This window comes from Impatiens glandulifera, chromosome 2 (genome assembly GCF_907164915.1).
Source record: "Impatiens glandulifera chromosome 2, dImpGla2.1, whole genome shotgun sequence".
Lineage (NCBI taxonomy): Eukaryota > Viridiplantae > Streptophyta > Magnoliopsida > Ericales > Balsaminaceae > Impatiens > Impatiens glandulifera.
In genome coordinates this window covers 1,799,111-1,824,675 of record NC_061863.1, presented here as the reverse complement: position 1 = coordinate 1,824,675, position 25,565 = coordinate 1,799,111, and the positions used below count along the sequence as shown (strand labels likewise).

The following is a 25,565-nucleotide window of genomic DNA, read 5'->3' as shown; positions in this document are numbered from 1 at the left end:
ATTTTTCAATTTTACAAATTAAAACTTAATATTTTTTCATTCAATTAAAAAAAATATAATAAAATTAATTAAAATTCAATAATTTATACACATAAAAATTAAATTAAATATCATTAAATAAATATAAATTACACTACACTAACAAAAAAAAATTACATCAAAACAAGTATTATTAAAAAAATAAATTAAACACAAATTACACCACTCAAATATAAAATTTACATCAAAACAAACATTATTAAAAAATTATTTTCGTACAAATAAAATATACTATGTATACTATTAATAAAAAAAATATGATAAAAATATATAATTAAACATATAAAAACTAAATATATTAAATTCACCTACATTAAAAATTTGAAGACTAAATTAAAATTTTAAAAACATTTTGAGTTTGAATAACGTGTGGATAGGAGAAGTTCTAAAATAACAAAGTTTATATAATAGAAGATAAGATTGTTTTTGTGAATACAAACAAATTATTTTTACTTAATAAATAAATTTTAGTTAATAAATAAATTCCACTTTTACTAATTAAAGATAAATTTTGTTTGAAATCTCCTTAAATAATAGTAAAAGATTTTTTTTATTATATTAATGAATTTGAATAAAAATATTAATTCTTTCAATTTTTTATATATATTTCTCTTTATTTATTTATTTATATAAATAATAATAAAATCCAAACCAATGAGAATGCATCATTCTTGTTTGATAGTAAAAACAGAATAAGCAAGAATTCTGTTACAACCTTTTTGTAGGAAGAAATGAATGCACATTTTCAAATACCGGAAAAAGTGGGATCACCGGAGGAGAGGGAAGTTGATGAGATCTGGTAAAGATAATGCCGTCGGAGTTCAATCGGAGAAGAAGAAGAAGATAACTGTTTTCTACATCATCATCTCGACTTACATCCGGTAATGGACTGATTTCCTCTTTACTTTCTTCCGCTTTCTTTTCTCTTTCGCTAGATCTTTCTCTTTACTGTTTCCGCTCAGTTTTCATCTAATCTATGCTACTCTTTCTATTTTTGTTCAACAATGATTTGCAATTCAGTGAAAATTTAGCATATCATATTGCGCGCGTTCGTTGAGAATCACAACATTGATCTAAATCAGTGTTTCGGAGAGGTTGATATATTGTTAGATTATTTAGGAATTTCAATTATGTTCATAAAGGAATTCTCTACGGAAAGTTCCTTGTAATGCCAGATCAAAAGATTAACGATAACATGAGAATCCATGGACGCAGGTAATTAATTATTAGAAATGTTTTACATAATAATTGTTGAATGAATTATATATATGATGATCTTATATATGGTGCAGTGTAACAGCTAGGAAATCTATGGATAATGTGCACTTTATTTTCACAACTTTCATTGGAATCATTTTGGGATTCTTAGTAGGATTGTCATTTATAACATTCTCACCTTCACAGGTTCATCATCTATATCTCTTTTCTTTTTTTTCAGTTACAATAATGTCAATTTTCTTCTTACTTGCCTATATCTGTTTTCTTAGCTTGATTTCCTTGCTCATATTAAGGAACAAAAGTCTTCGAGTATACCTGCCCCGAGAACTTTGAATTTGAAGGCTTATGTTAATGAAAGTAAAAGCAACTTAACTACACCTACAAAACTGAATGATACTACAAAGGTAAGATTTCCTTTCTTAATTTGTTCTTCTTAAGCTTCAAGATCGATTCCCACTAATATGAGAGATCATGACTGTCATGTATAGATCGTACTAGTTTCCCAAAATTAAAGAGTGTTATATCATCAATTGAACGTGTCTGAATGGTTTAGTTGTTTAATTTTGATCAAAACGCATGTCAAATATAGGAAGTTGTTTAGAAACAGAGAATAAGATATGTTTCAAAACTAAGAGGTAACGAATATTTTTGGGGAATAACTATTACTCAAAAGATTATCAAATCTTTCATTCTTTACCTTATGGTTAGTTTTTGATGATCACTAATGATCTTTATAAGTTTGAGATAATGTTTTTCTCTTAAATTTTGACTTACTTTGTCATGGTATATTGGTTTTTACTTGTTAAGGTAATTGGGAATGTATAGAGAATTATACTATACACATCTTGTTCATGCAGATGATATTGGATACATCGAAACTCAGGGGTGCTGAAAGACTACCACCAACCCTTGCGGAAACAAAATCTGATTTGTATTTACGTAGATTATGGGGAGACCCCAATGAGGTAAGTTCTATTGTCTTGGTCCATTAGCTCTTTTTCAGTTGATATAGTAAAATGAAAATTGTATTCTTTTGTTTGCAGGATCTAGAAATGAAACAAAGGTACCTAGTAACTTTTACAGTTGGAAGTGCACAGAAAAGGAATGTTGATGCTGCAGTGAAAAAGGTTTTTTCTCTTTTAAGTTTATGTTTTGGAGCTCATTGTTGTGAATAAGGTTGGTTGTCTTTCCCACAGTTCTCAGGAAATTTTTCAATCCTTTTGTTTCATTATGATGGACGAGTAAATGAATGGGATCAGTTTGAATGGTCGAAACGAGCAATTCATGTGAGTGTTCCAAAGCAAACAAAATGGTAAGAAAAATTGTATAAGATTGATTAGTGCACCTTTGTTGTCATTTAATCAGTCTTATTAGTTAAGTTTATCGCAATCTTCAGGTGGTATGCAAAACGATTTCTGCATCCGGATATAGTGGCACCATATGAATACATATTCATCTGGGATGAAGATCTTGGGCTTGAGCATTTTAATGCTGAAGAGTGAGTATTCAACTTCATAATTATATTTCTCTTTTTAGTTGAAATAGCTTAGGAATCTCACTTAGTTAAGGATCTCAATATCAATTCACCCTTAAAATAAACCTTAGTCTATAATATAAATGTGCCCATTGTGTCATGAGTTATTTATATCTTATAAGGCAATAAGATATATTAATGGCTGTATTTTATGAGATATTATAGTATACATATTAGGTAGTTTTTGGTTGGTTATAGAAGGTACTAACATTATTGGTATAGTGCAAGCTATACTAACACTGTTTTTATAAGAGGTTTGTGAGTAAAAATGAGTATAACTAATCTTTAACTTTTAATATCTAATTATATCCTTTATTAATATTATTATCATGTAATATATTAAACATATTTTATTTAGTTTTATATATAATAATTTCATTATTAAAAAGTATACTTATTTTTATAATAATAATTTTATTGATTATTTTTATATTTTTTTCTATAATAATATTATTTTTATATTTTTTTCTATAATAATATTATTTTTTAATATATTATTTATTTTTATTTTTTTATAACCAATTAATAACATTTAAATTAAATACTTATAATTCACAGTTTATATTATAATTAAAATATTAAATAATTATAGTGCAATAATTTGTAAAAATAAATAAATTAAAATAATAATAATTAAATATTAATAATATAACAATTTTAAACTCATATTTTTTACTTTAATTAATTAAATGATAAAATTGTCTTTTTATCTTTTACTACATTATACCATATACAAACACAAAATTAAAAATCATATATAATTTATCATTTTAACCCTACAACAATCAATTATACAAGTTCCCCCCTTACAATAAAAGTTAAAGTTTCTTCTATGTCTTGTCCCATCTCTTATTCCATCTCATTTTCATTTATGGGCTGAAGTAGACTTAAACTTACTCTAATTTGTTACATTTTGTTAGAAAGGTTACCTTGACATTTAATTTTTCAATTGTTTTTAATATATTTTCCATAAAGAGACTCACATTGTTTCATCCATAATTTTTACTTCATTTTCTTCAAAATCATCATATATCTTTTCAACCCACCTTTAATTCTAATTTCTGAATCAGTCATTAATTGTTCTTATATGTTATCCCGTCTCTTTTTAATTGTTACTTTCTTTAGTTTGGTCTTTTTATTCAATGAAGTGAATTTTGTTAAAATATAGAAGGTATGGATTAAAAATTCCATGGAAACCCATTACTGATCCAATTCTTATCCCTACTTAGAACAACTGTTTTTTAAAAGTAGTTAGTACAACTTTTACTTGTAGAGTTATTTATTTATTTATTTTGGGTGTAATGCTGTGTTGGTTTATTGAATTTCAGGTACATAAAGCTAGTCAAGAAATATGGATTAGAAATCTCCCAGCCTGGTTTGGAACCTAACAAATTTTTAACATGGGAGATGACAAAAAGAAGAGTTGATAGTGAAGTTCACAAGTAAGTTTGATCATATATATATATATATTATATACACTCCCATATGTTAATCTATTTGAAGTAATTTTCTTCTTTTTCTTCAAACCAGAGTGACAATAGAGAAACCAGGATGGTGCCCTGATCCTCATTTACCTCCATGTGCAGCGTATGTTCTTACTTAGGACTAGTTTCACCTGGGTTATTAAAATACAAAATTATAACTATCATAAATAATATTAATTTTTAAAATAACCCCCACATCAATCAAATCCTAATTATGATCATTTGTTGACACTATGGATTTGTTGACAGATTTGTGGAGATAATGGCTCCTGCATTTTCAAGGGAAGCTTGGCGATGTGTCTGGCACTTAATTCAGGTAAGCCCAGAATAATAAATCCATCTTAACAATAGAAAATTTTTAAAGGTCAAACTCGAGATTTTACCGGTTTTGTGTCGCCATGTTTACATTACTAATTACATAATGGGTTGTTGTAGAATGATTTGGTCCATGGATGGGGCCTTGATTTTAATCTTCGAAAATGCGTTGAGGTTAGTTTGTTATCATTTTTAATTTTATCAGTGCTAGATATTTTATCTCTTAGGTTGTTAATATTTGAAAATTATAGCCTGCCCACGAAAAAATTGGAGTGGTAGATGCCCAATGGATTGATCATCAATTTGTTCCTACACTCGGTAACCAGGTAACCAAAAATATTTATATTTTCCAATTCTTGAACAAGTCAATTTATTGCAACTTTTCTATACTCAAATCTGTATACAGGGACAAGCAGAACGCGGGAAAGCACCATGGATGGGGGTATGTAACGTCATTGTAAATTTTTGCGATAAATTAAATAACAATTTCAAATAAATATGGTATTTGTGCAGGTGAGAGCGCGGTGTAAAAAAGAATGGAAAATGTTCTTGGATAGAGTGGCTGAATCGGAAGAAAAATATTACACATCGTTGGGATTAATTCCTCCAAATTCGACATCTGATAGGTTAATTATGGAGAAATTAACCTCGTATCATTAAATGTTGTGAGTAATTAATTAACCATGGATCATTAGATTTTGGTTTATATTAATTATGGTAAGATCTTTTATAATGGCCTATTAACGGTTACATTGGCTTGAGACATATCGAAAACATGCTAACGGGAGACAATAATTCAAAAAAACATGAAGAATAATTTAATAATTTATGATAAATAATTCTTTTAGTTGAAATGAGAATTGTATAGATTCATGTTAGTCTTAAATTATAAGCTTTATTATATAAAAATTCATTAAAATATTAAATTAGATAAAATAATATTTTAAAATATATAATAATAAATTTAAAGAGTGTAATATTTTTGATTTAATTAAGATGAAAAATAATGTGGGAGACTGGGATAATTTTTATTATATAAATATTTTTAAACAATTCATAAAAAAAAATTGTTATAATAATTTTAGTTTAATTGATTTAATTTTTTAATATTTAAAAAAAGAGTCTAATATTAAAATATTTTGAATAATCTATAATTAAGTGTCTACAAACGTGATGTGATTTTCATCTTGGTGATTGAGTTGACCTAATTTTTATTGTAAAAGCTTTTAAAATATTTTTTTAAACAACTATGTTGCTTGAAATGTGTTGGTTGGAGACCATGGGCCAGGTTAGAAACATCCAATTAAATTGGTTTATATATATATTAAAATATTATTTCATTTAAATCAATATTTAAATTAAAATAGTTTTTAAATAAATTAAAAATATATTTTTTAATGTCCAAAACCCCGGATCTATGTGACGTTTCAAAATTGGGTTAGTATTTTTCTACCCATATTTTTTTATTACCTCGTATTCTCATTTTCAAACTATCCATCTCCTTTCTTTTTTTAATTTACAAATTATTTAATTTTATTCATATAATATATATAATTAAAATTAAACATATTAAATTAAAATTAACTTAAATATTATAATTTAAAATATAAAATAAACATTAAATAAAATACATCACTATACATTAAATATTAATAACAATCATATTAAGTGGATATCAAACTATCCTTTCGTTTACGAAATAATATATAATTTTGAGATTTAATTTTTTGTTTAAGAAATATTATTTTCATTTAAACTAATTCATTGAATTCTTAATATATTATTTTAAGATATTTTTAATGAAATTGAATAAGTGACTTTTTCTTCTATTATGCACAATTATTAACTCTTAAAATATCTTAATAAATTAATTTAAATGAATTGATGTTATTGTAATTTACTTAGAGTCTCTTCCAATTAATCCAAAAATTGAAGTTTCCAAGAAGGATCACAAATAAATTAATACAAGTTAGCTTTAAATAATGTAAATTCTTAATTGGACTCATTGGTAAAGGAGAAATAGTTAAGGTGTAGATGATCACAAAGAAGACATTGAACAAAACCCCTTTTTATTTTAAAAATAATGTGAGGATAAATCTTGTGTTATATATAAGTATCACAATTTGAAATTGCCTCGCGGTAACCTAACATAATTGCTTTGTTTGAGGCGATTTCTCTAAAACCGAACGGGAATGGAATGGAATGGAATGGTATTTGTGTCCCCGCCCTGTCTCACCCCGAACACTATAGACACAATTAAATATATAAAATCACATACATATTTATTTATTCGTTATATTTTATAAGATTTATAAGTTTATTTCTTTATAATGAAATAAAATTTTAATATATTACAATATATATTATATTAAAAAATCTGTTTATATAATTTTTTATTCTTTTAAAAATAATTTTATAAACGGTGTCTCGCGAGAATTCTCCGAAACTGATCGGGGCGGGGATAGTATTAAAAAAATCCCCGAAATAATAATGGGACGAGATGATAAATGCATTCCCGCCTCGAACCGCCTCATTGTCATTTCTATTTATATATTTCAAATTATATTCATGACCTCTTGAAGATAAGTTTTACATTCTATTTACTTGAGAATGAATTTCAATTCAAATTTCAGCTCTATCTAGTAAGGTTCTCTTTAGCTTCCATTAAATAGCCAAGGATTCAAAAAGCTAAAATTTCAAGACAAGTCAAATAGGAGATTTGTAATTGTTAGTTGTTACCACAATTTCCTAAGACAAAGCAAAGTTATTCAGTATGATCAAATTGTTCAATTTTTTATTTTATTTTAAAAACATTATCATTTTGAAGAGATTATGTTTTTTAAAACTTATTCGCAAGTTTTTGTTGGTTTTGTACATTATTTAGTTGTTTAAGTGTAGCAATATATTGCACATGATTTTTCTCAACAATCTCTTATACAATTAAGTTTTACTATTTGAACTATCCTAACTGGTTTCATCCAAACAATTTACTCTTTGAATTCTTTTTAATAAATTATATGTTTTATTGTTACAAGATAATGAACAAAAAAATTTTATACACGCAGCTGGACAAATTAGTGGAATACTAAAATTAATGTATTTATCAAGAAAGAATATTGAAAATAAATTAATATATGTTAATTAGATTTTAAAATAAGGTAACTTATCTATTGGTTCCATTATTAAAATAAGTAGGTGATCGATGATTCCAAAGAAGGTTCAAGATAAAAATATATAGATAACTTAGGCAACAAAATCCAAAGTTACTAACTAGTAACATAATTTTGTTAGCATGTTATATGGGATCTAAGTTAACAATCTTCGAGAATAGGTCAACCGAGGAGATGGAAATTCGAGTATTTGTCCCCAAGCTCGACCTGATCGCTTTCAAAGGATCATTAGAATTAAACCTGGTGAATCGAAAAAGTTGAAGATAAGAGTTTTGTGTTGTGAGAGTGCAACAAATTACAATTATGAGAATCATACTTCATTGATGATTTTCATAGATGGGCATATTCTGGTGTGTCCCTATATGCATTCCATGTTAACAAGTACGCAAAAATCATTGGCTATCTTGATGAAAATGGGTCGGTTCGTGTGAGATGCGAAAGAACATGTTTGACTATGTTAGGCAACCTCAATCTCACTCTTTTTCTCATATATTAAGTATTAAGTTGTTTTGTTTGAAAATAGTTTGAGTTATAGAGGAAACATAGATAAAAAAAAATTGAAAATATAATTTTTTATGTATTTTATTCGGAAGTTAATTTAGATAAAATAATATTTTGAAAGATAACTAAACTATACATATATTTATAAACTTGATGATGTTTTCTCGTACAAACTCAACTACAATTTGAGTTAAAGGTATTTTTAGACATAATATAATTATTTGATCTTCCTTTACTTAAATATCATTTTGATTTCTTATGTTTATTAGGATATGTTCCATGTTTCTCAATAGAGACAAGTTTCGAAGATTTGAAAGTTTTCGTGTACAACAAACCAATGCAATATCGACAGAACTAAACAAAGAAAATAAAAAAACTGAACAATGCTATAAATGGAGAAATATGAGAAATGAGAAATCAACTCAATGAGCTCAGAAGTTTCATTCAAGCAACTCATGTTGTTATGTCGGGACAAGTAGAGTTGGATCGACCATCATAGACTCTAGACAAAGGGAATTGTGTTTTAAGTTGATATCAACACTTCTAAACTATAAAAAGTATATCTTTTATCTTGATGTTTCACATTAGATGTATGTGTTTGTGTTTAACTCATGACAACTAGCTTATATCATGAGTTGTATTGTATTATTATTATTTGTTTGTTTTCATAATAAATATGTGAGCTTTGTTTCGCATAAATATGAAATAATAAAATTGTTACGTAATTAAAAAAATTAAAATTAAATTCAATTAGTTCATTAAAGTTCAACCCTGAATTGTTAAATGTATTCCTGAAGTTATCAAAATGTGTTATTCTTTTCGTGTTAAATGTGGCAAAGTTTGTTTAACTCTTATTTTTATTATGTTTATACATGAAGAGAGTAAAACTACTCTAACCTAAAATGATTTTACACTCTTCTCTTTTTAATATAACACGATCACCTATAGTCATAACTTTTTTTTAAGACGTTCTGAGTGAGAATTATCACTCGTAATATTTTTTCTCTTAAGTATGACTCATGCATGCTACTAAATTACCCTAGTGTGTTACTCTTAAGTATTGTTTTTTTTTGTCACTTAAATTATTTTAATGTTACTCTTTATCTCAACTTAAAGAGTTCTTTTGTTTTATTATGTATAGACTCTTGTCTAGGGATGACAATGAGACAAATCAGAATGGGGACTACGCCTTATTCTATTTTCGGAATTCTTTTACTACTATCCTGCTATGTTTGGTTTTAAAAAATTATCACGGAATACCGTTTATATCCTCTCCCTAAAAAGATAAAAATAAATAAATTAATTGCGATATGGAAACGAAGAAGATCAGAGGTTATCTTAACGCGGACTGAGTCAACCTCAATAGTATCATACTCTCCTCTCTCATATCTCCATAACTTCGATCGGACTGGTAATTACTTATCACTCGCCTTAACTTCAGATAATAATTTTCTTTTTCCATTACAATTCTCGGTAGATAGTTGATTTAATCGTGTGATTAATCTTCTATTTCTGTAACTACTATCATAACTAATTTGAATATGCGATTACATGCCTATCAATTACATACCTATAACCTAGGATCCATTCTAATGAGAAATTTGAGTTTTGGCTAACTTCTTTATCATGTTCTATAGTGATAAATAAATATTGTTTATACTCTTGCTATATATAACATTGTAGAGACCTTTATTTGGATTTGGATTGGTTTGGATTTGATTAGATTAGATTGGAGCTCCTATATCTTCTATTTCTGTAACTACTATCATAAGTAATTTTAAAACTGCGAATGCATGCATATCCATTACATACCTATAACTTATCCGTTCTACGGTGAAATATGAGGTTTGACTAAGTTCTTTTTCATGTTCTATGGTGATAAATATTGTTTATACTCTTGCCATATAACATTGTAGAGATCTTGATTTGATTTGGTTAAGATTGGATTGGAGCTTCTATATCTTCTGAAAGTTATGTGTCTTGATTGAGTAGACAAGTATAAACCCTAGTGCTAACCCAATTAGAATCATAGCAACATAACCCACCAATTCATGATAATAGTCAAAATAATCCCTCATAAATTGTTTCAAACTTATCTTACTGGTCTTCATATTGAGAAACCATGAACCATTAATCATCCAAGATAAGGGTGAAACATAGTAGTACCACCTCCACCATACTGGATTTCTATGGGTAAATTTATGATGTGAAGATGAAAAAAAAAGAAAATAATTCTTAGTTTGTTAAAAAAAATAATCTATTTGATTGAACCAGATGGGACTTAGTAGTTTTGGGATGAGAAATCCAAAGAAAAGATTCCGGATGAGGTAAAATGAGGATGCAAATATGGTTTGGGGTGAGCCTGATAGCCATCATCCCGTGGAAAGTGAAGTACAATAAGGTAAAAAGTGAAGTGCAGTAAGGTAAAATAGGAGAATAACATGTACCAAAAGAACTTGGTAACCCTTACCACTAAGCTCAAGTGGAAAGAATCTTGTATAAGAGATAAAAGTCTCAAATTTGATTCTCGCTAAGAACACTTTAAGTTAAAGTGGGCAGTTGTACTAGCTTACTCCAGATAATAAACTATAGTTTCAAAAAAGATTATTTGTAAAGTTTTTTTACTTAATTGTGTAATAGGTTAAATTTTGGTTGAAATGTTAAAAAATTTATTCATGTTCATTCTAAGTTGTTAAACTTTTGAATTTCTATAAGTTTTAGTGAAAATATTAACTTTGTTACCTCAATTTTAGATCAAATTAAGTTTTTAGATCATTATGATATTTTGAGGGCAGAAGAATATGGCAAAGTAGAGAACATTTCAACTGTCCTTTCAATTGATACAATATATTGAATTGTTGTAGCATTTGACACACCAATATGCATATTTGTGCAAGAAATTGCACCCATTGCATTCAATATATTGCTCTTTTTAACCCTGCCAATCAATCACCAACATCTTTAAGTAAGAGGGTGATGTTTTAAGTTCGATTGAAGAGTCACAAACCCTTTCGATCCAAGCTCCCCAGAAGATGGAGCCGAAGATAAAGATCTACTGTATTTATAAAAAAATATTCTAATTGCAGTGTAAGATGGGTTTCTCCAATAGGATTAAATTCTGTTTCCAAAAGCGGGCAATGCATCGCGTTGATGCATTAAGAAAGATTACGAGTATTTGGTAAGAAAATGAAGATCTTTCAATCAAGGACATCCATATATTGAGACTAAAGAAAGCTAAGTAAGAATCTCGCCATGTTAATTAGTTAAAATGGAGAAAGTCTTTATCCATTTCTATATTAATGCTAAGAGTTAACATGTTTGTAAAGGTTACATCTATGCAACTAAATGATTATATATTAGTATTTTATTTTAATTGGTGTATATGAAAAAAGAAGAAAGAAACTAGAGGGGTACATTTTTTTTTTGTTTTCTTTATAGAAAATTAATTTAAATAGTTATGCATAAAATTTTCAAAAAATTTCCAAAGTTTCAGTTGCTGGTAGAAACTATAAAGTGATTTTAATTGTTGAATATTTGATTTATCTTACTAAATTAGCAAATTATATATAAACAAATTCACATCATTCACTCTTTAGAAATAAAAAATATTCTTTTACATCTATAATTACTTTTATTTTTTGAAAAATCGTTTAAGACAATAAAAACAATAAAATAAAATGTTCATGACGAAGATTCTTAAAAAAAATAACTAAATTATTCTTCTTGTTAAAAGCATGTAACAATATAGTATTGGAGAAAATTATGATATATTCTATGAACTTTAACTAAAATAATATATTTAATGGTCACATGATTAACTTATAGCTAATGCCTACGTCTTAATATATTTTGGTTTCTTTTCATCATATTATTTATATAAATATCTCATATAAATTATATTTACATTAATTGATAAATAAAATAATAATTTTTTGAGTAAGAAAATGTCTTATATAATTTTAATAAGTTAAGGGTAAAGAACGCTCAAGTGAAAATAGTTTGAGGGCAAACGTGAACTTTATTCTCTTAAGGCATAACTTTATTCTCTCGACGAGGACAAACCAAAACACACACGATATTCCCCAAAGCTAAACTCTAGGGTTTCATCATCTTCTCCATTTTCAGAATTTCAACAATGGACTGCAGCAATCGATCACCGCGTTTCCGATCTGACATCCTCCGGCGATGCTTGGTCGGCGAAGACGGGAACTTCGAAACAGGGAGAGGGACTGAGACAGTACTACCAGCAACACATACACGATCTTCAGCTTCAGGTTCGACAGAAGGCTCACAATCTCAACCGTCTCGAAGCTCAGAGAAATGATTTGAATTCCAAAGGTAAATCCGTATGTTTATCTTATTGATTGTCTAGTATTGTACTTTCACTTGTTACTTCAGATCTGCTGTTTGAAGGTGTTATGACATATGATAGCCATTTATGTTGGATTTTTATTCACTGTCTAGTGAGGATGCTGAAGGAAGAGCTGCAACTTCTACAGGAGCCTGGATCATATGTTGGTGAAGTTGTCAAAGTTATGGGGAAATCTAAAGTCCTTGTGAAGGCAAGTCTCGACTTTCTATTAACTTCATTGTAAAATTCTTGTTTGAACTATTTGAAGGCTGTGTGCACTGAAGCTGGTAGGTTTGCTTTGAGAGAGAGAGGAGAGTTCACGTCACTCAGAAAGATTTCGAGATGGCTGTGGCTAAGGTGATGAAGAAGGAATCCGAGAAAAACATGTCTCTAAGGAAGCTATGGAAGTAGTTTTTACGGTAATTCCATTATAGTCGTCTTTTTTGTGTTTTTCGAACTTTTTAGGTTTCCCTTTGGTTGCCTTGTCCAATATTGACTATTTTCAGGTTGGACTTGCACACAAAAAATTAGTATTTTCTTGGGTTTGATTTGATAAATGATTATATGCTTTCGCCCTTTTAATACTGTATGTGTAACGAACGAATCTGCTGTCGATTATGTTTGTGTTATTATATGTTTTTTCCCTTTCATTTACATGCTGAGTTATACATTTTTTGTTTGTTGAAAAAGGTTAGCTTACATTAAAAAGAACACAAGAAGTCTTATTACAAAGTATGTTTTGGGTTTTTAAATGTGTTGATTTTGTTCTTACTTGTGTTCTTGCACTTGTAAGTATACTGTTGTTACCATTTGTCCAAAATAAATTTCATATGAATTCTTTTATACAATCCATGTTTTTCTTGGCATACAAAGCTACCTAAAAAATTATTAGTTGATTACCTGGTGCTGAAATAAACATGCTGTGTTGTGTTGTGTTGTGTTGGTTAAATCTTAGCTGTTAGCTTGGATTTAGATTAGGATTTAGAGGATTAGGGTTTCATCATCTTCTCCATTTTCAGAATTTCAACAATGGCTACTGCTGCAATCGATCACCGCATTTCCGATCTGACATCCTCCGGCGATGCTTGGTCGGCAAAGACGGGAACTTCGAAACAGGGAGAGGGACTGAGACAGTACTACCAGCAACACATACACGATCTTCAGCTTCAGGTTCTACAGAAGACTCACAATCTCAACCGACTTGAAGCTCAGAGAAATGATTTGAATTCCAAAGGTAAATCCGTGTGTTTATCTTATTGATTGTCTAGTATTGTACTTTCACTTGTTACTTCAGATCTGCTGTTTGAAGTTGTTATGACTTATGGTAGCCATTTATGTTGGATTTTTTTATTCACTGTCTAGTGAGGATGCTGAAGGAAGAGCTGCAACTTCTACAGGAGCCTGATCATATGTTGGTGAAGTTGTCAATGTCATGGGAAAATCTAAAGTTCTTGTGAAGGCAAGTCTCAACTTTCTATTAAATTCATTGTACAACTCTATTTGGTAGGATGCACTCTATAGGATGTGTTTGATATATAACCACATTGATATCTCATCCTGGATTCCATTGTAAGAATCTTCATTATTGAATTGGTTGTTAGTAATTTTGACTAGACATAAAGGATTAGATTGTGAGTATTCTCATACTTGCCTAAAGAAGCTAGGCATATCGTCTCCACGTAAGGCTTAATAGTTGAAGATAACACTGTACAGCTGTTGAATGATCACTTAAGTCCAGAAGGGCGACAGCTCAGTGAAGCATAGGTGGATAACATGAAAATGGGGTACCTCGTATATGATCTTGAATTGAATGAGTTGAAGCACATATCTCAAGATAGAGTTGAAGATATGCACCATGAAAATTGAGAATAATGTACTTTATTAATCCCTGAAAATTATTATCACCAACTAACTATTCAATTCAAAGTTTTTGTAATTGTTCAAATCTTCAACTAAATTGATCTGTTTAGGGTTTTTTCCGAGACTCCCAAATTAGTGATCAATTTTCTGCTCTTCTTATAGTAGTTGAGGCTAAATTTTCTGCTTTGAGATTAAATTTTCCATGGTGTAGGAATTTCTAAAGTTGAGGCTATGTCTTGTTAAAAGAATACAAACTAGCTAGATTTGCACATTACTTGAACATGAGTGGTGAATGTCGAAACACCAAGTTTTAGCGTATTGCATTGAAATTTGGTATCCAGAATGAAAGTTGATTTATCCATAGATTTCTTATTCTTTGGTGATTTATATTTTCATAGGGGAGAAAAGAATTGGTAAGAAGAGTGGAAAGCCTCTACACTACAAGGGTTCCTTTTTCCATCGAATAGTTAAGTGATCAATGACACAGGTATGTATTAACTCACTCACTTGTTATGCATACTTTTTTAAAGTTTGATTATGGTCAATTGTTTTCCCACCTTGTTAAACATCTCTTAGCATTTGGTTTTGGATTTTAGTCAGCTATCCGTTTTTATACTGTAGGATACAGGGAAGATGATGGTGACTGTTTTTTCTTGTGATGTAGTTTTAAGGTTATACTTACTAAATTATCTACCCAAAATTTTCTAGACTTTCTGGATCTCCTGAGAATTATATACATATTGTCTCTGTAAAAGTAACACTAATTCCTTTTATCTATTTTCTCAGGGTGGAGATTTTGTTAAAAGAGATGGTATGTATTATCTCTCAAGTCTTTTAATTCCTTCAATTTTCAAGGTTATCATTTGAAGGTTTCTTTATGAGACGTGGTGTGTGTGTTCTGCTTAGATCTTTGTTAGTCCTTGATGTTCATTTTGTTTCATTTATTTTTATCCCACTTCTATTAATTTCCCCTTTAAATTTAAAAGTCACTCCCCGCTCTTTAATTCTATCTTAATCTGCCTGATCTGAAAATTATTCATGCCTGGTTTGAAAGTTTGTTCTTTTATCAGATTCTCCTTGGTCTGTTCTGTATTCATGGATTTAATCTCTTGGCCTTATAGGTTGTGGTAATTTACCCCTGATTTGTTTTATAATATTTGTAGGCAGCTTTGGAGAAAGCATTTATGGAGAGAAATTTCCAGGTATTTCCTGTTTAAATTTACCTTATCTGATCTCCTTGCCAGCTATATTTACCGTATATTTATATTTTCCTTCTCAATCACTGTTATCTAGAGAACAGTAGGTTTTCTTTTTCCATTGTTGTAAAGGTTCGGCCTAATTTTGATCCAACTCTTGGTGTTCTGTGCTTCAACCTAATTAATCAGTTGCATTATTTATTTTAAGTACCTAGGATTGAACCTTTTTCCATACTCTAGTTTAACTATAAGATAAAAATATGTTGAAGATGTTAAGGTTTATAGATAATGGCTGCTCATAAACTTTGACACCAAATGATCCATAGGAGCAAATTATGTGAGCGATTTGGTGTTTTTATTGTTTGTCAGATTCCATACTCTAGTTTAAACACCAAATGATCCATATGAGCAAAATATGTAAGTGATTTGGTGTTTTTTATTGTTTGTTAATTGTCAGATTGATTGATAATTGTTTAAGTACCTAGGATTAAACCTTTTTCCATACTCTAGTTTAACTAGAAGATAAAAATATGTTGAAAATGCTATGGTTTATATATAATGGCTAGTGATAAACTTTGACAGAAAGTGATCCATAAGAGCAAATTATGTAAGTGATTTTGTGTTTTTATTGTTTGTCAGATTCCATACTCTAGTTTAAACACCAAATGATCCATATGAGCAAATTATGTGAGTGATTTGGTGTTTTTATTGTTTGTTAATTGTTAGATTGATTGATAATTATGGACTACATTTTAAATACCTAGGATTGAACCTTTTTCCATACTCTAGATTAACTAGAAGATAAAAATATGTTGAAGATGCTAAGGTTTATAGATAATGGTTGTGTTATTAGGGGTTAGGGTTCTTAACCCTAAAATAAGTTGATGGGTAGACGTAACTCTTATTAATAAGGAGTAAGCCAAAATATGGAATATTAATTGATTTAAAATTAATAATTATTTATATGTAAATAAATAATTATTAATAAGGTAGTAGTTAAGATTGTGAGATTGACGGGCAACTAATTATGGCAACTGGAGAGTATATATGGAAAATAGTATAATCTACAGAATATTCGGCTGAGGATTGATTATGGTAGGTGGAGGCTATATAAAGAAGAGATCGGGGGTCTATAAAAAACACATTAGACATTATTCGAGAATTCTCTTAAGATCAACTTCTCTCTATCTTCTTATTTCTCCCCTCATTGTATTCACCCTATTAGGGTTCTATCTCTCTTCTATCAATTCAAGTGTTATCTTATATTCTCTTCGTTCTTTATTTTATTTCTATTATTTATGTCATTTCAATATATATATACCTAATTCGAGTTTAAGGTGTATCATTGGTATCAGAGTATCAGAGCAACGTTCTTGGAAATATTGTGGAAACACGCATCGACGGGTAGTTGAATGAAAGCTGTAAACATAGTCAGACGCATGAATGAATAAAGTGTGGTGAGTTGTCAAAATGAATTTTTCAAAATTCTTTGGAGAAGATGTCGAAGAATGGATTTATGAGGCAAAAAGATATTTTCGGGTTAACGACACACTTGAAGAAGATGAGGTTCATCTTGCGGCAAGTCACATGAGGGAAAAGGCACTACGATGGCTTAGGGAACACGTGGTCATGAAAACTCTCAGCAGAGGATTGACGTGGAGAGAGCTAAAACAACTAGTGCGACGTGAGTTTGGGTCGAGTGCAATGGACGATCCACGACATATACAAAAGAAAGTGCAGCCAGAACCGTGGAAGGTAATCGCGAAACAGTGTCAACAAATAACCGACTTGTTAAAATCATGGAGGATCGCTGATGAAATTAAAAGACAAAAACAAAAGGCCGATGAAGAAATAACAAGGCAAAATTGGGAAAACGATCGTCAAAAATTGATAGTCGAATCCGATGAGTTACTGGAAGATGACAAACAACTTGTAGAAGATGTTGGACAATCGACACATTCCACATTCACACATTCACAATCGATGTCTTCCCCATTGACATATTCGGCTCTAAACAAAGACGAAACCTCTTTTAATGATGATTGTTCTAAAGTGGAAGACGCACCTTTTGTTGAAGACTTTTGTTATGGAAAAGAAATGGAGACTTCAAATACTCATGATATCAAACACGACAATCTCAGTCTCGATGAAGAAATCTACGATAATTCAAGTTCTTCGATTATTTATTTGCAAACCTCACAAGTGTACGATGACAAAGAGAATACGAAAACAACCTATGTTGGAAAAGAAGATCATTATCGGGTTGACTTGGGAGAAGTAAAATTTAAAGAAATATTTGAAGATGTTTTGGGTCTTGAAGATAGGATGTTGTCGTTTGATCCCATTTCTCAAGCATACTTAGCGCCAAGTCCAAATTGCGTCCAGATTTTGTGGTTCGAGAAATCTCAAAATGTTGGATCTTGTTTTCAGAAAATTTTATGGCATAAAACATGGATGAGATGCAAATACTTATTATGGTTTGAAGAACCATCAGATGCAGAGTTTTGCAATTGTTCTTATGCCTTACAATTGGGAAATATTTTGAAACAATTTGTGTGGTTTGAAGAGCCACCAGATACTTGGGAGTGTTAGTTAAACCTTCGTTTATTATCTACAGGGGAGAATGAATCCATTCTTCGACATCTTCTCTAAAGAATTTTGGAAAATTCATTTTGACAACTCACCACACTTTATTCATTCATGCGTCTGACTATGTTTACAGCTTTCATTCAACTACCCGTCGATGCGTGTTTCCACAATATTTCCAAGAACGTTGCTCTGATACTCTGATACCAATGATACACCTTAAACTCGAATTAGGTATATATATATTGAAATGACATAAATAATAGAAATAGAATAAAGAACGAAGAGAATATAAGATAACACTTGAATTGATAGAAGAGAGATAGAACCCTAATAGGGTAAATACAATGGGGGGAGAAATAAGAAGATAGAGAGAAGTTAATCTTAAGAGAATTCTCGAATAATGTCTAATGTGTTTTCTATAGACCCCCGATCTCTTCTTTATATAGCCTCTACCTACCATAATCAATCTCACAATCTTAACTACTACCTTACTAATAATTATTTATTTACATATAAATAATTATTAATTCTAAATCAATTAATATTCCATATTTTGGCTTACTCCTTATTAATAAGAGTTACGTCTACCCATCAACTTATTTTAGGGTTAAGAACCCTAACCCCTAATAACAGGTTGCTGATAAATTTTGACACCAAATGATCCATATGAGCAAATTATGTGAGTGATTTGGTGTTTTTATTGTTTGTTAATTGTCAGATTGATTGATAATTGTGGACTGCATTTTAAGTATTTAGGATTGAACCTTTTCCATACTATAGATTAACTTGAAGATAAAAATATGTTGGAGATGCTAAGGTTTATAGATAATGGCTGCTGATAAACTTTGACACCAAATGATCCATATGAGCAAATTATATGAGTGATTTGGTGTTTTTCTCCTAACCAGCACAAATACCACTCCACTAGACCAACTTATCTCTTTAATCATTCATATTTATTATTTATCTTAATCTCATTTTTACATGAATAAGATATTTGAATAACTACAATTATCTAAAATTTTATTGTAGGTAACTCTAATTTATTTGAAATTTGTTTTTTTTTTCTTTTACATGTAAAATGTCTTATAACACTAGAAGTTGTGCCAATCCTAACACGTCCACTAGTTTCACAAAAGAGCAAATTGTCGAGCTCTTAAACGAAAAAAATTCAAATCGACAATAGGATCAGTTTGAATGTAATAATTTCAATCTCATTTCTATGTTATTCAATTTCAATCAAATTTAATATAAATAATTTTTAAAGTTTAAACTCTTAATAATTTTGATTATGTAATTATGTTTGTTTTAGGCTACTGAATTGAAAATGAATGAAGAATTGAATAAACATATTTTCATAATTACAAATTAAAAAAAAATAAGAAACAAAAATTAAGATTAAACAAGAAGAAACCAAATAAACATAATTCAAGTACACAATTTCATATAATATTTTATCACATTTTTTTTGATAAATAATGTAGGATTTGATAGGAGATGTGTGAGTGTTTTGTCGGGTAATACCAATTTCTTTTTTTTAACCACGAATCATGTTTAAGTTTTCCGTCGATTGAAACCTCAATGAGAAATACGATAATCCATTCTCATAATGTATTTTTTCTATATTTATATTATTTATGTTTGCATTTTCTTATAAAATATTATTTTGTTTTTAAATTTATTTTTTTCTAATCTTGAATTTTTTCTAATATAGAATTCATACTCTTTTAACCACATTTTCTTGCCTGATGCATCTCAAGAAAATGTTTTTTAGAAATTTCAGATTTAATTTCTTTATAGGTTTATAAGTTCTAAATATTTTTAATTATTTTTAAAATATTTAAAGATTTTAAATTATTTAATTCAACTATTTTTTGTTTTGTATTTCAAATTTGTATATTTTTTTACGGACAAACATGTTCGGGTAAAACTCATACAATAATGGAAATTTATACGATAATGGAAAATATTGATCAAGAGAGACTGATTCACAGGTCTATTAATATGATGTTCGATATCCACGATCAAAATAGATATGCATATAAAATGAAGGTAACCATATTTTTTATATTGACATTTTTTAAATTTGTGTTTAATGCGTTGTATTTATAAGCTTTGATGTTAGAAGTCTATAATGATCGGATGAGAGAAATGATTAAAGACAAGTTGTCAGTAATATTTATACTTTGATCACTCGCCCGAGATATCATATCTTTTATCCGATCATTATATACTTCTAATATTAAAGAATTTAAATAAAACACATTAAACACAAATTTTAAAAAATGTTAATGTAAAAAATATTGTTATTTTCATTTTATATTTATATCCATTTTTATATTTGGTATCTAATATCATATTGATACCCTGAGAATTAGTCATTCTTTATCAATAATTTCTATTATCATATTAGTTTCCCATCATCGTATGAGTTTTACCTAACCTCGTTTGTCCGTAAGAAAAGATACAAATCTGAAACAAAAAAGAAAAAATAGTTAAATTAAATAATCTAATATTCTTAAATATTCTAAAGCTAATTAGAAATATTTTTACCCTTAACCATCTAAGGAGCATCTAATCAAATTTGAAATGTCTAAAAAAACATCTTTTTGAGACAAGAAACTTGGTCTAAAAAGAATTCTTACGTACTGATTTGGAAAAGTTGGAAAAGTTTAACTGATTAGCAAAAAAAATTTAAAAATAAAATAATGTTTATAAGGAAATGAATATAGGAAAAATAAGATTAATATAGGAAAAATACCATTATGAGAATGGACTATCATATTAATTGTTTAGGTTTAAGTTGACGGAAAGTTTAAACATAATTTGTGGTTAAAATAAGAAAAATCGTCTTACCCGACAAAAAACAATCACATTTCCTTTCAAATCTTATATCCATAATTAACTATAAAAAAGAATGATAAAATATATTATGAAATTGCGTACTTGGATTATATTATTTAGTTTCTTATTCTTTGATCTTAATTTTTGATTTTTTAAATTTGTAATTATGAGAGTATTTTATTCAATTTTTCATGCATCTTCAACTCAGTTGCCTAAAATAATACAAAAAAAAAAAACTAGAAAGATATAATAATTAAAAATGAAATATATATAAAAAAATACCTGAAACTTCTTCTCTAAAATTTGTAGCTTCTGCGTTTGTAGCTTCTCGCAGACTTGTATATTTTTCTCGGAGACTTGAAACTTCTCCTTGAACATAGTGCTTAGATTAGAATTTTAACTTACATCGGTAATGGAGTGATTTCCTCTTTACTTTCTTCCGCCTTCTTTTCATCTTTCACTAGATTTTTCTCTTTCACTAGATCTTTCTCTTAACTGTTTCTGCTCAGTTTTCATCTAATCTATGCTACTCTTTTTATTTTCGTTCAACAATGATCTGCAATTCAGTGAAAATTTAGCATATCATATTGTGCGCGTTTGTTGAGAATCACAACATTGATTTAAATCAGTGTTTCGAAGAGGTAGATATATTGTTTGATTATTTAGGAATTTCAGTTATGTTCATAAAGGAATTCTCTACGGAAAGTTCCTTGTAATGCCAGATCAAAGAATTAACGATAACATGAGAATCCATGGACGCAGGTAATTAATTATTAGAAAATGTTGATATTTCTAATAATAATTGTTGAATGAATTATATAATGATTTATATATATATATATGGTGCAGTGTAACAGCTAGGAAATCTATGGATAATGTGCACTTTATTTTCACAACTTTCATTGGAATCATTTTGGGATTCTTAGTAGGATTGTCATTTATAACATTCTCACCTTCACAGGTTCATCATCTATATCTCTTTTCTTTTTTTTTCAGTTACAATAATGTCAATTTTCTTCTTACTTGCCTATATCTGTTTTCTTAGCTTGATTTCCTTGCTCATATTAAGGAACAAAAGTCTTCGAGTATACCTGCCCCGAGAACTTTGAATTTGAAGGCTTATGTTAATGAAAGTAAAAGCAACTTAACCATAGCTACAAAACTGAATGATACTACAAAGATAAGACTTTCCTTTCTTAATTTGTTCTTCTTAAGTTTCAAGTTTGTTTCTCAAAATTAAAGAGTATTCTATCATCAATTGAACACGTCTGAATGGTTTAGTTGTTTATTGAACAATGCTGTTTGAAAACAGAGAATTTGATAAGTTGGGGAACAACTATTCCTCAAAACAATTGTCAAATCTTTCATTCTTTACCTTATCGTTAGCTTTTGATGATCACTAATGATCTTTATAAGTTTGAGATAATGGTTTTTCCATAGTTGTCAATAGCGCCCGTAGCGCTAGCTATAGCGAATAGCGTAGCGTAGCGCCCCCTTGTAGCTATAAGGGCTATAGGCTACGCACTTTCAAAAAACCGTTTTTCTCTTAAGTTTTGACTTACTTTGTCATGGTATATTGGTTGTTATTTGTTAAGGTAATTAGGAATGTATAGAGAATAACATTCATTATATTATACACCTTGTTCATGCAGATGATATTGGATACATCGAAACTCAGGGGTGCTGAAAGACTACCACCAACCCTTGCGGAAACAAAATCTGATTTGTATTTACGTAGATTATGGGGAGACCCCAATGAGGTAAGTTCTATTGTCTTGGTCCATTAGCTCTTTTTCAGTTGATATAGTAAAATGAAAATTGAATTCTTTTGTTTGCAGGATCTAGAAATGAAACAAAGGTACCTAGTAACTTTTACAGTTGGAAGTGCACAGAAAAGGAATGTTGATGCTGCAGTGAAAAAGGTTTTTCTCTTTAAGTTTATGTTTTTGGAGTTCATTGTTGTGAATAAGATTGGTTGTCTTTCCCACAGTTCTTAGGAAATTTTTCAATCCTTTTGTTTCATTATGATGGACGAGTAAATGAATGGGATCAGTTTGAATGGTCGAAACGAGCAATTCATGTGAGTGTTCCAAAGCAAACAAAATTGTAAGAAAAATTGTCTAAGATTGATTAGTGCACCTTTGTTGTCTTTTAATCAGTCTTATTAGTGAAGATCTTGGGCTTGAGCATTTTAATGCTGAAGAGTGAGTATTCAACTTCATAATTATATCTCTTTTTAGTTCAAATGGCTTAGGAATCTCACTTAGTTAAGGATGTCAATATCAATTCACCCTTAAAATAAACCTTAGTCTATAATATATATAAATGTGCCCATTGTGTCATGAGTTATTTATATCTTATAAGGCAATAAGATATATTAATGGCTGTATTTTATGAGATATTATAGTATATATATTAGGTAATTTTTGGTTAGTTATAGAAGGTACTAACATTATTGGTATAGTGCAAGCTATACCAACACTGTTTTTATAGGAGGTTTGTGAGTAGATGAGTATAAAATTGTAACTAATCTTTTAACCTTGTCATGCTGTTCTTCAGAAGGTTGTTCATAGATATTTTTGAAAGTGTCTTATCCAATAAATGTCAAATTATTGATTGCAGAAGGCAAAGGATCCCCATTTTCTGAAGGAGTAGCTGCTACTGCTAATTATCACAAGACAATAGAGGATGCTATGATGTTTGAAGGAGAATATAATGAATATCCCAAGGAAAATGGAGATCAACTAAGAAACAGTGTTGAACTTGTCCCAAAGTTAGATAGGCCTGATATAGTCGATGATCACCCTGGAAAATCGAGGTAATCTTTCTCAGATATCAATCATCCCCACATTTATATATTTCTTAATAAGACTCTGATACTTAGTGAGATAAGGGTTAAAACATATTAGGGATTTAACTGGGGTGAGCCCAAATTCCCTTAAAATCCCTAATAGATGGTCTGGTTTCTCATCCCTACTTCTCAAACATTCTGATTTTGTAATACAATACAATTTTAGCTTAGTTGTATATTTTCTGGACTCTTCCCTAGCATTTATCTATTTTTTATTTAATATACGACCAGGAGTCGAAGCTTCAGTCCCAAGAGAAGTGAAAGCAAGAGCACAAGTATTAGCTCCAAAAAAAGTTTGAGTAGAAGCTCGAAAAGTGTTAGCAGAAGTCCTAGTAGAAGCCCTATAAGGAGTCCAGTGAGGGTAACTAATGGAAAAGGCATCAGCAGGAGCCCAGTAATATCACGATCACGATCAAAATCACGATCGAGAAGTGTTAGTCGGAGCCCAACTGGTTCCCCGGCTCAAAGAAGCATGAGCCTAACTCCACCGAGGACATCTTCAAGGTCAAGAAAGGCTGTTAGTAGAAGCCCTGTTAGATCTTCACGAAGAAGTGGGAGTAGTAGAAGCTCTGGTAGAGCACCATCTAGGAGAAGAAGTCTGAGCCGAAGTCCAGTAAGAGTACATTCGAGGTATAACCGTCGCAGCTATTCTAGGAGCTCTTCAAGGAGCCGTACTCCAGATGGGTCATCTAAGCGCGTTAGAAGAGGGAGGGGTTTTAGTGATCGGTTTTCTTATGCACGGACATACAGAACACCTTCTCCTCCTGACCGATCTCGTTATGGAAGGTACAATATAATTTTATGTTAATTTTCATTACATGTTCCAAAGTCGAAATTGATTTGTTCTATTCTTATTGCCAGATATCAGAGTTACAGGAGACAAAGGAGCCCTCCCAGAGGTAGAGCTTCATCAAGGTTGGTCATTTTTTTCTCCCATGTTTCTTATATCACACTATTCTTTCCTTGATCAGTTTCCATGAAATCTAGATTACGAAATCAAAATCTCGATAATTTGATATTTTAGTTAATATAATCATATGTACATAACAACAGGATTAGTGATTTGAAATTATTCTTAAAAATGTATTTGTCTTAAAACCTAATTATTATAGATATAGAAACAACAGGAACAGAATGAACAGGTCTCGAAGTCCTGTATCAAGAAGCCCAATCCGATACCGCAACAGGCGCTATAATAATAGTCGTAGTCGGTCTCCAATAGAAACTTCTAGAATTCGAGATTCCCCTCCTCGTACCAAGAAACATCAGCGAAGAAGCCCGTCCACATCGAGATCACGTTCCCCACCAGTCCGTCGCCGCCGCCGTTCCTCCAGTAAAGAAAGGTCAAGGTCATTATCTGAAAGCCCTCCTCCTCTTCCGGCGGCGAAGAAGAAAGGTCTGGTTTCTTACGACGAAGGATCTCCTGATTCCGGAAAGAGGTGAAGAATTATTAAAAATGTTTGTTTACTTAAAAAACATACTCTCTTTTAGCTGCTTTGTTTTATTTAGTGTTGTGTTTTCTTTGGTGGTTTGTATCAGATTAGGAGGCTAAATATGGTTGGCTAATACTTCTTTATGGTTCCAGGGATTAAAATTAAAATTGAATTTACTTA

At 29.8% G+C, this 25,565-nt stretch overlaps 2 protein-coding genes across 10 annotated transcripts; both read left to right on the top strand.

Annotated features, from left to right (window-relative positions):
- The first annotated feature begins 1,142 nt into the window (after positions 1–1,142).
- LOC124923674 lies at positions 1,143–13,023 on the top strand. Its single transcript, XM_047463640.1, has 17 exons — positions 1,143–1,254; positions 1,332–1,443; positions 1,527–1,661; positions 2,115–2,222; positions 2,301–2,384; positions 2,454–2,569; positions 2,654–2,755; positions 4,120–4,233; positions 4,322–4,378; positions 4,525–4,591; positions 4,711–4,794; positions 4,842–4,916; positions 4,997–5,032; positions 11,348–11,432; positions 12,387–12,599; positions 12,660–12,823; positions 12,904–13,023. Exons 1-17 carry the CDS (start codon positions 1,208–1,210, stop codon positions 13,021–13,023), a joined length of 1,719 nt encoding a protein of 572 aa, XP_047319596.1. The 5' UTR covers positions 1,143–1,207.
- LOC124925529 (peptidyl-prolyl cis-trans isomerase CYP95-like) lies at positions 12,844–25,565 on the top strand. 9 transcript variants are annotated; one of them, XR_007098314.1, is made up of 13 exons: positions 12,844–13,031; positions 13,632–13,846; positions 13,975–14,071; positions 14,871–14,959; positions 15,259–15,283; positions 15,636–15,674; positions 21,791–21,863; positions 21,951–22,062; positions 22,147–22,281; positions 22,754–22,861; positions 22,940–23,023; positions 23,099–23,207; positions 23,724–23,835. XR_007098314.1 is itself a non-coding variant. In XM_047465560.1 (13 exons), the coding sequence occupies exons 4-13, from the start codon at positions 14,951–14,953 to the stop codon at positions 23,746–23,748; spliced, it is 702 nt and encodes a 233-aa protein (XP_047321516.1). In that variant the 5' UTR covers positions 12,844–13,031; positions 13,632–13,846; positions 13,975–14,071; positions 14,871–14,950; the 3' UTR covers positions 23,749–23,898. The 9 variants fall into 9 exon arrangements, 8 of the variants coding, with proteins under 8 accessions (XP_047321516.1, XP_047321515.1, XP_047321514.1 ...); XM_047465560.1 differs by having other exon boundaries at positions 22,171–22,281; positions 23,092–23,207; positions 23,724–23,898; XM_047465559.1 differs by having other exon boundaries at positions 23,092–23,181; positions 23,724–23,898.

Coding starts and splice junctions, on each gene's coding strand:
- LOC124925529 (XM_047465557.1), top strand. CDS start 23,795: ATGATGTTTGAAGGAGAATATAATGAATATCCCAAGGAAAATGGAGAT. Junction 23,920..24,183: donor GATCACCCTGGAAAATCGAG/GTAATCTTTCTC, acceptor ATATACGACCAG/GAGTCGAAGCTTCAGTCCCA. Junction 24,868..25,070: donor AGAGGTAGAGCTTCATCAAG/GTTGGTCATTTT, acceptor TTATAGATATAG/AAACAACAGGAACAGAATGA.
- LOC124923674 (XM_047463640.1), top strand. CDS start 1,208: ATGCCAGATCAAAAGATTAACGATAACATGAGAATCCATGGACGCAG. Junction 4,234..4,321: donor GTTGATAGTGAAGTTCACAA/GTAAGTTTGATC, acceptor TCTTCAAACCAG/AGTGACAATAGAGAAACCAG. Junction 12,600..12,659: donor AAATGATTTGAATTCCAAAG/GTAAATCCGTAT, acceptor TTGTTACTTCAG/ATCTGCTGTTTGAAGGTGTT.